This window comes from Plasmodium gaboni, chromosome 11 (assembly GCF_001602025.1).
Source record: "Plasmodium gaboni strain SY75 chromosome 11, whole genome shotgun sequence".
NCBI classification, from domain to species: domain Eukaryota; phylum Apicomplexa; class Aconoidasida; order Haemosporida; family Plasmodiidae; genus Plasmodium; species Plasmodium gaboni.
This window is the reverse complement of record NC_031491.1, coordinates 1,218,077-1,235,353: the sequence shown is the minus strand read 5'-3', so window position 1 is coordinate 1,235,353 and position 17,277 is coordinate 1,218,077. Positions and strand designations below refer to the sequence as shown.

Below are 17,277 nucleotides of genomic sequence, written 5' to 3'. Positions count from 1 at the left end.
TTATTCTATTCTTTTTATTTATTACAATTACAAATATTTTATATTATTTAAAATATATTCAGTAATATTTATTTACATCTATAGAATTTATTATATATTATAATTGAAGTATTTCAAATTTTAAAAATAAAATAAAATATATATGTATTATTATATATATTAAAATTAATGAGATTAATGGTTTTATTAAACCTCCAAATAAAAATTATATGAAATGCAATAATATATTTGCGTATGCATTTTTTTTTTTTTTTTTTTCCTGTTGTCGACTATTAAAAAGAAAATGAAATTAGGTTTTTTTAAATATATATTAAATAGGGTATTATATATATATATATATATAATATATTTATATAATATTTTAATCTTTTTTTTAAAAAAAAAAAGAAAAGTGGATGGATAATGGATAGAAAAAATAAATTTATTGTATCCTATTATGTTAATATTGATACACTAATTTTTCTTTTATACGTTTTCATAATAATATATATAAAATATTTTATTTTTCAATTTTTTTTTTGTTTTTCTATAATATTAATATGCTAATGTATTTTAAAAGAAGGTTAATTGGGTGTAGTGTAATATTATTATATAAATGTATTTTTACGACATTGCATTTTTCTTCTTATTTTAATATACTTTAAAAAAAAAATTGCTACTTTTTTTCTATTTTTTCTTTACACATTGGTTTACTCATAATATGCTAATAATAATGAGCTAACTGTATTATTATGAACAGATTAAAAAAATAAATAAATAAATAATAAAATAATAATAATAATATTAATTTTATTTTATATGTCCATATTAAATCTATACCTTTGTAAATATAGAAAAAAATAAGACCATAATATATTTTTTAAAATTATAGTTCTTTTATTTAATAATATGATATATATATATATATATATATTATATATATATTTTTATATATTATATTATTTTATTATATTGATATAGACTTCATATCAATGTTGAAATTACTCAATATCTCAAAAAAAAAAAAAATGAAACAAAGATTAATTCTTTCAAAAAATTAATAATAAATTTTAAAATATGATATTTTATTAATTTTAACAAAATATGAACCCCTTTTATATTCTTATGTTCTGCACCAAAAAGCAGCGGATCATATATATATATATATATATATATCTCATTAGTTTAATTTTTTTTTTTTTTTTTTTATATTAATAAACAAGTTATTTTGAAAAAAAAATATATATAATATATTTAAGGGAAATATAAAAATGCATTTTTTCTTTTTTTGTTAGATGTCTATAGAATAATATAAATTGTTTATTTATTTTATTATTTTTTTTTTTTTGTGTGTGTGGTCACATTAAGATAATTCTCTATTATATTTAGTATAAATGATACACAATTATATATATATATATATATGTGTATGTGCGTGTATGTATAATATACAGTTATATTAGAACAAATACATATATGAAACCATATGCTGTAATGTTTTGTAATTTTTTTAAAGACAAATATATATAATAATTAAAGATTTCTGTTTTTATAAATTTTGTAAAAAAATAAAAATGTAAATTAATTAAAATGAAATTAAACAAAGTTTCTGTGCTTTTAAAAATAATAATTATTAAAAATACGTTATATATATTTGATAATGTATGTACATCTATAAATGTGAATGATTTAGGATATAAAGTAACTGATACAATTAATTCTTTTAAATATAAAAAAAACTATGATAATCCTGTAGTTTTAGATAAAATTACAGGTACGTCTTTAGACAACAAGGATAAATTTTCTTTTCAAGAATTGCGAAGGAATAGATCAAGTGACGACGATGATGATAATGATGATGAGGGAGATAATGATGACGACGACGATGATAGCAATAATAATAATAATAATTACAGCGATAATAATAGTATGAATCGATTTTTTAATATGGCATCTATACAACCTGCAGCTTTTAATAATATTTCACAAAATGGAAATCAAAATTTTGCTGCAAGGATGAAACAAAATTTTTCTAAGTATAACCCTTTTAAAAAATTACGATCAAATGGTAAAGGGAACGTAAATAATACAAATGAAAATTTTAATGAAGACAATAATGACAATGCAGATGATAATGACACAAAAAAAAAACACAGACATAAGAAACATAAATCTCAAGGTACACTTTCAAATGATGGAAACAATAATATGAATAATAATAATATGAATAATAATAATATGAATAATAATAATATGAATAATAATAATATGAATAATAATAATATGAATAATAATAATATGATAAATAATAGTATGAATAATAATAATAATATGAATAATAGTAATAATAATAATAATATGAATAACAATATGAATAATAACAACTTTAACAATAACAATAATAACATTAACAATAATGTAAATAATAATCTAAACAATAATATGAATGCTAGTAATATTCTCCTTGGTGCTTCTGCATTAACAGGTGCCGCTGTCAGCGGACAAAATCAAAATGTTATTAACAATAATCAAAATGTTGTTAATAATAATCCAAATAATGTAACTATTCAAAATTCTAATATGCTAAACAATAGTTCTTCAATTTATTCCAATTTATTTGAAATTAATAATAAATTTAATACAAGTGAAATGATTTGTAGTTCTATTAACTGTACTTCTATAAATAGCCAAACTAATGATAAGATACCCCTAACTGGTATGCAATTATAAGACAAGAAAAAAAAAATACATAGAATGTAATTTTATAATAAAAATGGAAAATATACATATTATATATATATATATATTATTTTGTAGATTGCTCAAATGTATTATATTGTGGCAACTGTGCAATTTCAAGTAGTCCAAAAGATCAATGTGCAAGTATAAAAACATTAAATGTTGATAATAATTATATAGCATCAGGATATGTCGATTCCTTACAGGTTAAAAAAAAATATATTTATACAAATATATATGTATATATATATATATATATATATAATTTTATATATATATATATATATATATATATATTTTTTTTTTTTTTTTTCTTGTATTTTTATATAGCTCCTCAATAAAAACAATTTAATAAACATACCTTTTACGTGGGACAAAACAACATTGGACTTTTCAAAATGTTTACCTGATTTTAATAAATTTAAATTGGCTACCAAAGATTTACCAAACAAAGGTATATATATATATTAATAATATATTCATATTTGTGTTTATTATAAAGCTAACCAATAACAGCTTATATATATATATATATATTTTTTTTTTTTTCTTTTTGGATAGACAAAAATGAGGTATCAAAACGTTTGTTTAGGTTAGCAAATTTATATTTATACGCAACAAAATTTGTGGAAGACAATAACAATAATCCGTTAAAAATATCGATAAATTTTAACAATATCAATATGGATTCATTAAAACCAACTGAACAGTTAGCTAATGAATGTAATTCTTTATTGCCATGTCCTTTAAATATTGCAGAAATTAAAACCTACAATATACACGCAACCCAGAGTTTGGCATTTTATCAGTAATATGAATATTAAAAAAATATATATAATGATAAATTAAAAAAAAAAAAAAAAAATGACAAAGTTTAAAAAAAGACATATATGTGTAAAACCTATATATTTTCTTTTTATAAGAACGGAATATTCATATAAATAAATAAATAAATATATATATATATATATATAAATATACTTATTTTTTTTTAGGCGACTATTTATTCCTGAAATATATAATGCTCTAAATACCTCAAATATTATGATTAACATAACTAGCGACCCTGGTTATAATGTGGCAAACTACTTTTTTTATGTAAAAATTGATTGTGCCAAAACGAACGACATTATAGAAAATGAAATATATCCCACAGCTACATTACCACAAACAAATCAACAAACAAATCAACAAACAAATCAACAAACAAATCAGCAATCAACTCAGCAATCAACTCAACAAAACATTTCACCAACACCTATTGATAATAATCCTCAACAAAATGAAATTAAAAATGGTACACCATCTAAAAATGATACGTCTGCACAATTGTTGAAAAGTAACAGCTCTAGTAACGATTTTAGGAGAAGAGGATATAGTTATAAAAATAGTTCACATTCTATTATTTTCATATTTTCTATAATTACATATATATTATTTTTATAATTTTTTTTTTTAATTATTTTTTTTTTATGTTATTTTAAGAAATTTTTTTTTTTTTTTGTTTTTTTTCTTTAATTTTTTTCTAAAATTCTTTTTAATCAAAAATATTTTTAAAAAATTAAAAACTTCAATATAAAATTTTATCATTTCCTTTTTATATAATATAATATATAAAATATATTTCACATTTAAAATTCATGCATTATGGCATAAACATATATATATATATATATATATATATGACTTGTTTTATGATAAAATGTTATTCTTTATTAATAATGATATTTGATCTGTATAAAGATCAATTACAGAATTGTGATCATCAATATCCCTTTTGACATCTTGTGATGAAAGCACAGGGATGTGTGAAACAGAATGGTTAGTTTGTTTTGTATATTTTTGAATTAATTTATTTATATTATGATATATTTGTTTAAACTTTTGTAGTTGGTCTATGTTAATTTCATTCATATTTTTGTCCTCAAGAATATTATTAGCACTATTTGGATAAGAATCATTTTTTATTTTGTTGATATTGTGTAAAATATTTAAATTTTTCTTATTGTCTGTATGATTTATATTGTCAATATGATTAATGTTTTTATTAATATTTATATTATGATTATATGTGATATCATTTTGGTTGTTTTTCTTAATATATTGATTTATAATTCTTGAATTGGAAGCTATATCTTTGTATAACATTATAAAATGATTTACATTTTCTTTTATATGATTAACCAATGAAATATTTTCATTTATTGTATTCTTGTTCAATATAGGATAATGGAAATGAACCATTATTTGATATGCTTGAAATATTTGTTCATTTATTTTATTTAGTATTAATATTATATATTCATTTTTAATAAATTTATTTGATTTAATATTTTGCATAATTTCAAAAAATTCTTTTATATCTATATCATTTTTGTGAGTTTCATTTTTTAATATTTCTAATATATTATATATAATTTTATACAATTTATTAATAATATTTATGTTTTTCAAATTTTGTTCTAAAACCTTTCTTTCTTGTAATAATTTTTTTTTATTATCTTTAAGTATTTGTAAATAATTATATATATTATAACATCGTTCTTTGTTAGTGATACTCTGATTTTCTTCATCCTTTTTTTTGTTGTTGTTATATTTGTCAATATCATCAAATTGATATGTTTTTTTGTTATTTTCATCCATATGAGAACTTAATAAATACGGCAATATAATATCTGAACAAGTATATATATAATTTTGATCCTTTACCTTTTCCAATTGAATATTACAATATTGTGTATTTTTTTCTAATAAACATATATCTACAGTTTTATTAAATAATTTATTTTGAACAACTGAACAGTTATTAAATATATTAACCATATTTATACAATAATTAAAATCATCATTTTGAAATGAAATTGTTTTTCTTATATTTTTTTTATAATTGTCTCCATAAATGGAATTTTTATTAATATTTTGTTCTACTTGAACTTGTTCAAATGAGCTCTTACAAAATATATCTCCATCTAAAATAATATGTTTTTCATAATCAAAGGAAGCACAATGAACTAAAGAATCTTTCTCATGATAATTAATACATCTATTTATTAAATGTACAAAAAAAGTTTTAATATTATGACATTTAGAAAATTTACTATTCAAATTATTTTCTAATAAATCATATCCTTTATGTTCCTTTTTTTCTTCAGTATTGTTTTTCACATAAAATATATTTTCTTTATTTATATAATTTAATTTACATAAAGCTTTTTGAATTTTTTCGTAGCAATTAAATTCATTCATTTCATATTTCTCCAAGACATAATTACCTATATATTTATATTTTAAACAATTTCTATCATATTTATAATTTTTTAATAAGTCTTCATAGTATATTAAACCCCTATTTACTTGTAAGCATCTATTTATTAAATCATCCTTTGAATAACTGAACTCTCTTATTAAATGCTCATCATGTTTCTCTTCAATATTTCTACATAGGTAAGGTTTATAGAAAATGACATATGAAAAGTAAAATAAGAAAGATAAAATTGACATTATTAGAGTTTGCATAGTTATGTCACAAAAAAAAAGGAAAAGAATAAAAAAAAAAAAAAATACAAAATATTGAACAATCACAATAAGGAACAAAAAAAAAATAAAATTAAATTAACTATATATATGTATGTGTGTGTATGTATGTATGTATGCATATATTTTGGAGTATAAATTTTATTTATAGACACAAAAGAACAAATTAGAAAACCAATAGCAATATACAATATGTACATAAAAAAAAAAAAAAAAAAAACTACATATATATATATATATATATATATATATATGATCTACATTAAAAGTTTTAAAATAGTCAATTTTCATAATTCACATTTATAGAACTATTATCTTAATATAAGACTACTCTTGATAGCCATTTTGGGGTATAACAACATTTACATACTTAAAATTATATATTTATATGACAAAAATATTTCAAATGCTTTTTTTAATGTACATACCAACACCCAAAAAAGAATAAAAAATAAATAAAATATAAAAAAATATAATATATAAAATTAACATATATCATTTTAATTGAAATAAATATTATGTATATAATCTAATAAAGCCTTTTCTTTTTACATAAATACCTTAATATCATAATTTTAAAAAGAATCAAAATAATGCATACTTATTATGATTTCGTTTTTTTTTTTTTTTTTTTATATTTAATGAATTTTCTTTTTATAAATAGAATACACGTTTTTAAAAACATTTATAACAAAAAATTTAATGTCAATGAAACTTTAAAATATATATATATGTATCCATATTATCACAAAAAAAAAAAAAAAAAACATAAAAAAAATAAGGTATACATAAAATATATGCACATATATATATATATATATATATATATATATATATGGATAAATCATTTATATTCTTAGAATTCTTTATAATATTCTATATAATAAAAAGGGACCGCATATGATAAATTGAATAGTATGACTGAACCATTATCAAAAGACATGGAGTCGTAATTATTATAATAATTATATATTTCTTTATCAAACGTATTAATAAAATGATTAAAAGAAGATTTTTCATAATTATAAGTTTTACCTTTATGCAAAGCCACAATAATTAGTCTGTAATTATAATTATGTTTATTATTAAAATTGTTATTATTATTATTATTATTATTATTATCATCATTGTGATTATTATTTTTAATGTGGGTATCATAAAAATTTGAAGCATCTTTTATATATTTAAAAAAGATAGCATAATTTTTAATATTTGGACAATTTTGTTCAAAAAACTTCTTGTTACAATCAAATCCATGTGAGTCACTAAAAATTTTATCCATCAAATTAAAATTAGATATAAAAAAATATAGATTCCTTTGATCGAATTCATAATTATTTTTTTTCATATATGGAATAATATTTTTTATATTAATTTTTTTATCAATTAATGATAGGAAATTATCCATAAAATATTTAGTACATGTTTTTAATATCCTATTTTCATTTAAATAATATTTACAATTGTTATAATTATTTTCTTCTATAAATAGACGTTTTATTAAATTTGTTTCAAAATTATTATTAATATATAAACAACTTGTCGAGTTTTCATATATTTTATAAGTATCTTGAAATTTACTTTTTATATGTCTATAAAATTTATAACAATCAAATGCATAAAACAGTAAGTTATTATATGCATATGGAAAAATATTACTATAGTCCTTTTCTAAAAATAAAGAAACCTTATGTGTCTGTCTTTTCTGTTCTATATTATATATATTAAACATAATGAAATTATGACTTCTTATATTGTCTTCATAATATAATGATGTAAAAAATTTGTTAAATAAATATAACCTATTGGATTTGCTAATCACTGAATCTTCTATGTCTTCATAATTTAAATTCTTTAAATCAAAATTCAAACTTGTATATAATTCCTTTTCAATATTATCATAATTATTATATGAATTACTATTGTTTGCAAAATCGCTGGTAATATTTTTGTCATAATTGTTATAATAATGTTCTGACATATTATTATTATTATAATAATTATTTGATGATGTCTTATCATTATTATAAATATTATCTGATGGAGCTTGATCAATACTAGATTTATCATTCATATTATTATTATTTAATAAGGAATTGTTTTTTTTATTATAATAATCATTTGAAGAACCACCTTCAATGTTAAACTTTTTAGTAGAACCATTGTTATAATCATTATCATAATTTGTTTGATTTATAATATTGTTCTGACTATTATATTTATTTTTATCAAAATTGTTTTTCTTTAAAATATTAGAATCCTTTCTATTGATATATTGTTTATTATATAACTGACCTTCTTCTATACTATTTGTGCTATTGACCATACTTTTATAATTTCCTTTCTCATTATAATTTAATAATTTTTTCCTTTCTTCTTCTAAAATTTTTAATTTCTTTGCATTTTCGTCTAATTGTCTCTTGTTCAAAAATATTGATTCGCTTAATATATTTTCGTCTTCTACAGATCCTATATTTCTTGTTAAATAATTTGGATTATAATATTCATCTTCATGTTTTCTTTCTCTTTCTTTAATTTTATTTTTTTCTTTCGCTTTCCTTTTTTCTTTATCTCTATATTCTTCCTTTTCTCTTTCTTCTTCTTTCCTTTTTTGTTGTTCTTTCTTTATTTCCTTTTCTTTTTTTTTTTCGTTCTCCTTCTTCCTTTCTTTTTCTTTCTCGTTTACTTTGTCCTTTTTCTTTTCTTTTTCTTTCTCATTTTCTTTGTCCTTCTTCTTTTCCTTTTCTTTCTCATTTTCTTTGTCCTTCTTCTTTTCCTTTTCTTTCTCATTTTCTTTGTCCTTCTTCTTTTCCTTTTCCTTTTCATTTTCTTTGTCCTTCTTCTTTTCCTTTTCCTTTTCATTTTCTTTGTCCTTCTTCTTTTCCTTTTCCTTTTCCTTTTCCTTTTCCTTTTCATCTTTTTCATCACTTTTCTTTTTTCTTGACAATTTATATTTTACATCCTTCAAATCATTTTGTATATTCATCATTACATCCATTATTTTATTGAGGACATCACCATTTTTTTCTTTTCTTAAAATTTCATAATGTTCATCATATAAATCATATAACATTTGAAGATTTTCACTATTGATGCTTTTATTACTATCGTTAGATGTTTTTATAATATTCTCTTTATTACTAGTTTTAATATGATGATCAGTTATATTACCAATTTTTATATTTTCTTTCATATAATTACCTTTTGATATATTACCTTCTGTTACACTAGTATTTTTTATATATCCTTTTATGCTGTTATATTTTCTCATATTATTATCTGTCTCGTTATATTTTCTGTTCATATAATTACCATCAGAATATTTTAATTCATAATGTAGGTTATCTTTATATACATTACAATTCGTACGACAATTTTCATAGTCGGTGTAAAATTTTTTTAAAGGTACGCTTTTTACGTGATCATTATTAACAGCATGTTTATTTTTACTTACATAATCAACCCAATCATCATCATTATAATTATTATAATTATTATTATTATTATTGTTATTATTTATCATACTATCATAAGAAACTTTTGTATGATCATCCTTTATAGCCGATGGTGATATCATAATATCCCCCTTATTATTATTACCAAAAACAAATTTTATATTCTTCTCTTTATTCATTAAATAATAATTGCCTACATTATTATCATAATTATTTTCATCAATCATATTGTTGTATGTCTGATTATTACATCTTTTGTGAACAAATTTATGATCTTCATAATTTATTATATTATTATTTTTTACGTAGTACTCTGGAATATTAAACTTGGGATTATATTCATTATTACTAGGCACACATTTAAAATTATTATTATTATTATTAATATTATTATTATATATTTCTTTTTCATTTTGTTGTATTTGCACAGATTCTTCCTCATTATAAATATGTTTTTCATTTTCTTTCATGTTTTCTTTTTGAATCATATATATATCATTTTTAAAAATTAAATTCGGTTCATAATTTTTAGCTATTTCTATATCGTTTAGTTCTCTATTATTAAAAAAATTCTTATCTAAAGTCTTCATGTTATTTCTATAATTTGATGAGACAATATCTTCCTTAGGGTAATATGTAGAATAATGTTTTTGATAATTTTCATCAATATAATTGTTCTTATAAAAATTATACTTTTCATTTTCTTGTTCACTATGAATATTCTTATCTTCATTATGTGATTCAATATTATTTATATTATTCTCATTTATTCCTACAACATTATGTTTACTATTTTGTTTATTCATATTATTCATATGATTTATATTATACATATTATTCATATTATTCATATTATTCACATTATTCACATTATTCACATTATTCACATTATTCACATTATTCATATCATTCATATCATTCATATCATTTCTTAAATATCCTTGAGATATTTGTTTACCCATATTATTCATATTTATATAATTTTTTTCTTCAATAATTTTTTTTTCTTTTTCTTTTTGTTCATTATTATCATATATACCATTCAGCACATTTTTATCCTGTTTATTATTATTAAATATATTATTATCAAAATTATTATTCACATAATTATTAGATCCCTTTTTATATATTTCTTTAGATGAATCAGTTGGATATTTACCTAACGCTATTATCTTATTATTATCATATCCAAATGGTTCATTAATCTGAATAAAATTTTTTTCTATCTCATTTTTGTATATGGGAATCATTGTTATATTTTTAGAGAATTTATTTTGATTTTCATCTATATTGGGCATATTCTTATCATTATTATAATTATTGTTCTTAAAATATTCAATATTAGTTTTTCCATTTATTTTATAATAAATATTATTATTATTATTATTATATTGTCGTTCAACAGATTCATTTAAAACATCATTTGGTATATACATATGATTATTATTATTATTATTATTATTATTAGAATGTTTGTTGTTATAATTTTCTTTATAATCATTATTTTGATATATCCTATTCATATGTGTATTATCATACTGTTCATATATTTTTGATGATATATTATTATCATCATCATCTTGATCCATTTTAATGTTAAGATTTGTCTGGCTATTTCTATAAACCGAATTTTGTTTAGGGGTTTTATCAATTTCATCCCCTTCACTTTGTTTATTATTATTATTATTATTATTGTTGTTGTTGTTGTTGTTATTATAATGTATTTGAGAATTATTCTCTATAATACTCTTCTCATTAAATGATTTATTCTTATCATCAGAATAATCAAACGTATAATAACAATTTTGAAAATTTGATGATACCTTTTGTTGTTCATTCATAGTATTGTGAATTATTAGAGAATCATTTCTTACATTATGATTTTCCTTTATCACATTTTTATCTGTACTAGACATAATATTTGAATTATAATTTGAATTTATTTTAACCTCCATTGGTGTATTATATTCTTCTAACGAATTTTTTTTTTGTTTTAATATATGATCTTTATTTTCTTCTTTTCTAAATAAAATAGAATCTGTTTTTAAAACGTGTTCATTTCGTTCAAATGCTTTTTCGCTTCTTTCAAAAGAATAATTGGTACTGCATGTTTCTAATATATCGCTAGCTATATCGCTAGCTGATTTCTTTCGAACAATTTTTTTTTCTCTTGTAAAATTACAATTATTATGAATATTACTATTAACAACACTATTATTATTATTATGATAATTATCACTATTATCATTATTATTTTCATTATTATTGTTCTTTTGGTTGATTCCATCAAATATGTTGTTATAAAACCCTTTTTTATGATCTTCATTGTTGTCATTTTTGTTGTGTTGATTTGTTTTATTATTATCTTCTAAATGACTATTTATACATTTATTTTCTTGTTGCATTATCACGTTTGTGTTAGCATTTATAATTTTTTTTCTTTCAAATTCATTCTTATTTGTTATATCACTTTTTATCATTTTTTCTTTATGTGACAATATGTCATCCACAGAATTATTGATAACGTTTTGTTTGAAAATATAATTATTGTTTGAATGATATTCATTGTATTCATTGTATTCATTAAAGTATGGTATATCATTATTAATATTAGAAGACATTATTAAATTTTTAACCTCATTTAAAGGTATTGTTTTGGAATTATTCATATTATTGTAATTATTTTCAAATGAATTATCATCTTTTATTATGTCATTTTTTATTATGTTATCTTTAATCTTTTCATCTTTTTCCTTTAATATTAAAGCATCTTCCTTATGAATACAATCTTTTATTGAGTTGCCACAATTTTCATGCATAGAAAAATTGTTTAGATTGTCAAAAAAAAAAACAGAAGAATTATTATGAACACCAAAACTGAACATTTCAGCCATACTATTCATATTACTATATTTTATTTCATTTTGATAAGATGAATTATTAAATTCTTCTTTACTTTCATTATTATGTTTATTCTCAAAAGAATAATTATACAAATTATCATTTAAATTATTTCTTACATTTGTAGGGGATATATTCGAAGATGATAAGTTAAGACTGTGTGTATTATTTTTGGATAATGAGAATATATTATTATCATTAAGATTTGAAATATTCTTTTTATCAAAAAGAATACTATTCTCTTTATTATAAGAATTTTTATGCTCTTCATTAATATCATTACATTTTTTATTATTTATACTTTCATGTGATTCATCATTAGTTGAATCATTCATTTTATTCTCTATCTTATTCGTGTTTATATTTGTTGACATATAAGAATTATTTGTAGTAAATAAATTTTTTTCATTATTAGATAAATATTTAAAATCTTTTGAAGAGGCATCGTCATTAATATTATTGTTCTTTATGTTATTTTCTTCCGCATTTTTTTTTATTCGATGTTCTATATATTTACTAATATTTATTATTTCATTATCATCCTGATTATACATATGATTATTATAAGGCAATATATTCATACTACTTATATTTTCATTTGACATATTTTTATTAAAACCTTGATATTCATTTTTAACAAAAGAATTTATATTCTCTCTTATATCAAGAATATTATCATTTTTTATGTTATTATCATATGATGACATATCTGTTTTTATGAACTGTTGTTTTTCTTTTATCAAATTTGTTTCTGGCTTATCAAGTGAATTATTATTTTGAACTATATCTGTATTTGTTTTATTTGTGGTATTATTTTTATTATAACATTTATTTGATATGTTTAAGATATCATTATGTGAACTTTTTATATTATTATTTATTTGTGATATATTGAACGCATTTGAAAATGTTGTAAATATATTTTCATCATTTTTGTTATTATTATTTAAATGTTCTTTATATGTAAAACATTTTGAAAAGGTATTTTCATGATTAGAATTATTTTTTGAAAAAACATTTATGATATCTGTTTTATTATAACTTTTTGATTTCTTATTATTTATAAATATATCACTTTTGATTGATATATCATTAGAGGTATATTTATTTATATTATCAATATTGGATGTGTTTGCTTTCCGATCTTTTATATTGGAATAATCTTTTTGAAGACTCATTGTATTTTTTAATAATATATTTTTATCAAATTGTAAAGAATTATTTTTTAATTCGTTCATATTACTAATATTATTTTCATCACCTTTTAAATTATCCTTACAGGTATTTATTACATTGTTACATTGATATTTTAATGTATTTTCTTCTTTCAAAAGATCTATTTCGTTTCTTTTGAAATTTTTATTGTGAAATATATCACATTCTTTATTATTAATTGGTTCGTTTTTTTTAATATCTTGACTTTCATTCATTTTGATATTATCTTGACTATCCATTTTTAAGTGACAATCTTTTGTTATTTTTATATCATTATAATTATTATCTATAATAATATTATCATCCTTATTGTATAATTTTAATATATCTTCTTTCAATTGATATTCTTCAAATTGATCTACTTTCTTATTTTCTATATTACTGTCTTGAACTATATCATTATTTTTGTCTAACACTGAGTCATTACAACTATATGAAATTTTGAATATATTATCTGCATTATTTTGAGAGAACATAATATTATTATTATTATATGTTTCATTTTTATAATTATTTTGAAATATGTCCTCCTGCTGCCCCTGCTCCTTCTCCTTATTATTATCATAAATATGTTTACTAGTATAATTACTATGTTGAAATAATTCATTGGATGTAGCAAAAATACTATCATCTAATATTACATCATCAAGAAATTTTTCCTCATAATTATTTTTTGTATATATATCCATTATACTACTATTTAAGCTTTCTAATTTATTTAGACTAAGATCATTCAATAAAGATATAGAATCGATTTTTTTATAAATTTCTTTAATTTTTTTCTTGTTGATAATATCATCATTTATATTTTCAGAATCATTGCAAGTTTTATTTTGCATATTATTTTCATTATTATTATTTTTTATATTTATTTGATTATTTATATAATTATTCTCTACATGTTGATGAATCATATTATTTTCTTCATTCTTTATAGTATTGTCTTTAATATAACTTTTGAAAATATTATTATCAAAATCGATATTGGACATGATATTTTTATTTTTGGGTATCTTTTTAAAACCATTTGATGTGTTCAAATGAGTATTGTTTTTTATAGAAGATAAGCTCAAATGATGATTCATATTATTTGTATTATCTTTTTGATTATCTATATATTGTTTATTTATATATATATTACTATTATTATTATTACCAATATTATTATTAGCTACATTGAAATTATGTAACTGTTCATTATTAGACAAGTTAATCATATTTTCTTGTTTCTTAATAGAGTATAAATAATCTGATAAATTACTAACATTTTGTTCCATTCCTTTATTATTTTTTAATATATTAGAACTATTAAAGTTATCATTATTAACATCCTCTTTTCTTGAATCTATTTTTTGATTTATAAAATGATTTGATTGCATGTTTATAGAATCCTTTTCTATGTTATTTTTCATGTTATTATCATTTATCATATCCTTTTTGTTTTCATATTTTTTATTTCCTAAAAAATTTGTAACCATTTGATCTTTTACAAATATAGAGTTCTCATTAAATGAGAATGAAGAATTAAATTCATTGTTATCATTCATTTCAGAATCATGTAAATTTGATATATTAGAGAACTTACTAATATTTATATCTTCATCTATCACATCCCTATATTCATTCATATTATTTTTATTATGATTCATCCCTATGTTGTTGGAGTTATTTTTCTCACTTAATGAATAAAAACTATATGCATTTTTTAAACTATCTGATGATAGAATTGACATATCTAAATTTATTTCATTTAATGTTTTGTCTTCACTATTAGAATAATTCATGTTTAACGGATACTTAATTTTTTTATTACTATTTGATGAGGACGTGAAATTATTATTATTACTATTATTATTATTATTATTATTATTATTATTTTCTTTATCAAGAAATATATGTCTCTCATTATATGGATTTATATTTTTAGAATAATTTTTATCATTCAAATCATTTTTATTATCAATATGTATATCATTAATATCATTATTACTTTTTATCATCATATTTTCATCATGTATAAAATAATCTTTTATTATATTTTTTATTTTGTTCTGATTATTCACACTATTATCATGAAAAAGATGTTCACCCTTGTAATCATTATGATTTACATGTACATTATTCTTATTAAATTCAAAATTATCATTATTATCACTATCAGACTTTAATAAAAGATTTATATTTTTTTCTATTTTTTTTAAAGAATGTTCTTTTGCTACATTTTTTAAAAATTCAATCTCCTTATTATAAGCATTACTATTATTATATATATCATCATTTTTTTTATATTCATTTTCTAAGGTTTCTTTTATACTTAATTTTCTATTTATATCATTTTCTTTTAAGATATTGATGTTTTCTATATTTGTATTATTATATTCTCTTAAATTGTCTATGTGTTCGATATTTTTATTATGTTCTTTTAATATATTTATCTCTTCATCAATATTTGTATTACAATTTTCTGTCTTTCCTTTACTACTTTTTTCTTCCTTATCATAATTTATTATTGTTTTAAGTTTATATAAGCTATCACTTATATTATTATATAAGCCGATGTTACTACTCCTTGATTCCTTTTTTGAAATATCATTTGTAGATATTCTTCTACTATCATTATGGCATACCTTCTTATTCTTCATAATATCGTATGTACTAAATATATGATGATTTCCATCTTAGAAAAAAAAAAAAAAATATATATATATATATATATATATTTATGTATATATGATATCTTATTTTTATAGAGTTATAAAAAACAAATTTCATATATTGACACAACATTTATACTCATTACCATCATTTCTTTCATCTAGAATATTTTTCATGTTGGAATTTTTGAAAGGTTTATTTTTCCATTTCTCATTTATATTTAATATACGATTTGATACAATTTCATATGTTGTATCTAGAACATCATGAAATTCATTATCAACCATATTTTTTCTTTTAACCCCAGTTAAATTTAAAAAATAATAATCATAATAAAATATTTAACACATTTATATTAAGATTGATAACTGTTAATATTTCAAATGTAGATAAATCAATTTAGAATATATCATATATCATATATAAATACATTAACAAACTTAAAAAGAAATAATGTAAAAAAAAAAAAAAAAAAAAGAAAGAAAGAAAGAAAATTTTATATTAGTATTCAATAAATACTTTAAAAACATTTTTTTTTTCTTTCACAAAAAGTTAACATAAAAAATTAAATTATACATTATATATATTGTTGCTACTATTTAAAGATACCAAAAAAAAATTACATATTAATAATATTATATATATATATATATATATAGATATTTATAAGGATTTCTTTTATGAGATAACATATAAATAAATAAAAAGAAAAAAAAAATTTACAAAAAAAAACATATGCTTTTTATATATTCAAATTGTAACACTTATATAGATTATATATTTTATTATCAAAATATAA

General features: G+C 19.0%; 3 protein-coding genes across 3 annotated transcripts; 1 reads left to right on the top strand and 2 right to left on the bottom strand.

Annotated features, from left to right (window-relative positions):
* Positions 1-1,569: 1,569 nt before the first annotated feature.
* PGSY75_1136200 (hypothetical protein) lies at positions 1,570-4,164 on the top strand (the record flags this gene model as incomplete). Its single annotated transcript, XM_018786481.1, has 5 exons — positions 1,570-2,695; positions 2,797-2,924; positions 3,049-3,172; positions 3,280-3,526; positions 3,714-4,164. 5 exons carry the CDS (start codon positions 1,570-1,572, stop codon positions 4,162-4,164), a joined length of 2,076 nt encoding a protein of 691 aa, XP_018641276.1.
* Positions 4,165-4,410: 246 nt separating this feature from the next.
* PGSY75_1136100 (hypothetical protein) lies at positions 4,411-6,219 on the bottom strand (the record flags this gene model as incomplete). Its single annotated transcript, XM_018786480.1, has 1 exon — positions 4,411-6,219. One exon carries the CDS (start codon positions 6,217-6,219, stop codon positions 4,411-4,413), a length of 1,809 nt encoding a protein of 602 aa, XP_018641275.1.
* Positions 6,220-7,108: 889 nt separating this feature from the next.
* On the bottom strand, positions 7,109-16,765 carry PGSY75_1136000 (hypothetical protein; the record flags this gene model as incomplete). Its single annotated transcript, XM_018786479.1, has 2 exons — positions 7,109-16,500; positions 16,624-16,765. The coding sequence occupies 2 exons, from the start codon at positions 16,763-16,765 to the stop codon at positions 7,109-7,111; spliced, it is 9,534 nt and encodes a 3,177-aa protein (XP_018641274.1).
* Positions 16,766-17,277: the final 512 nt, after the last annotated feature.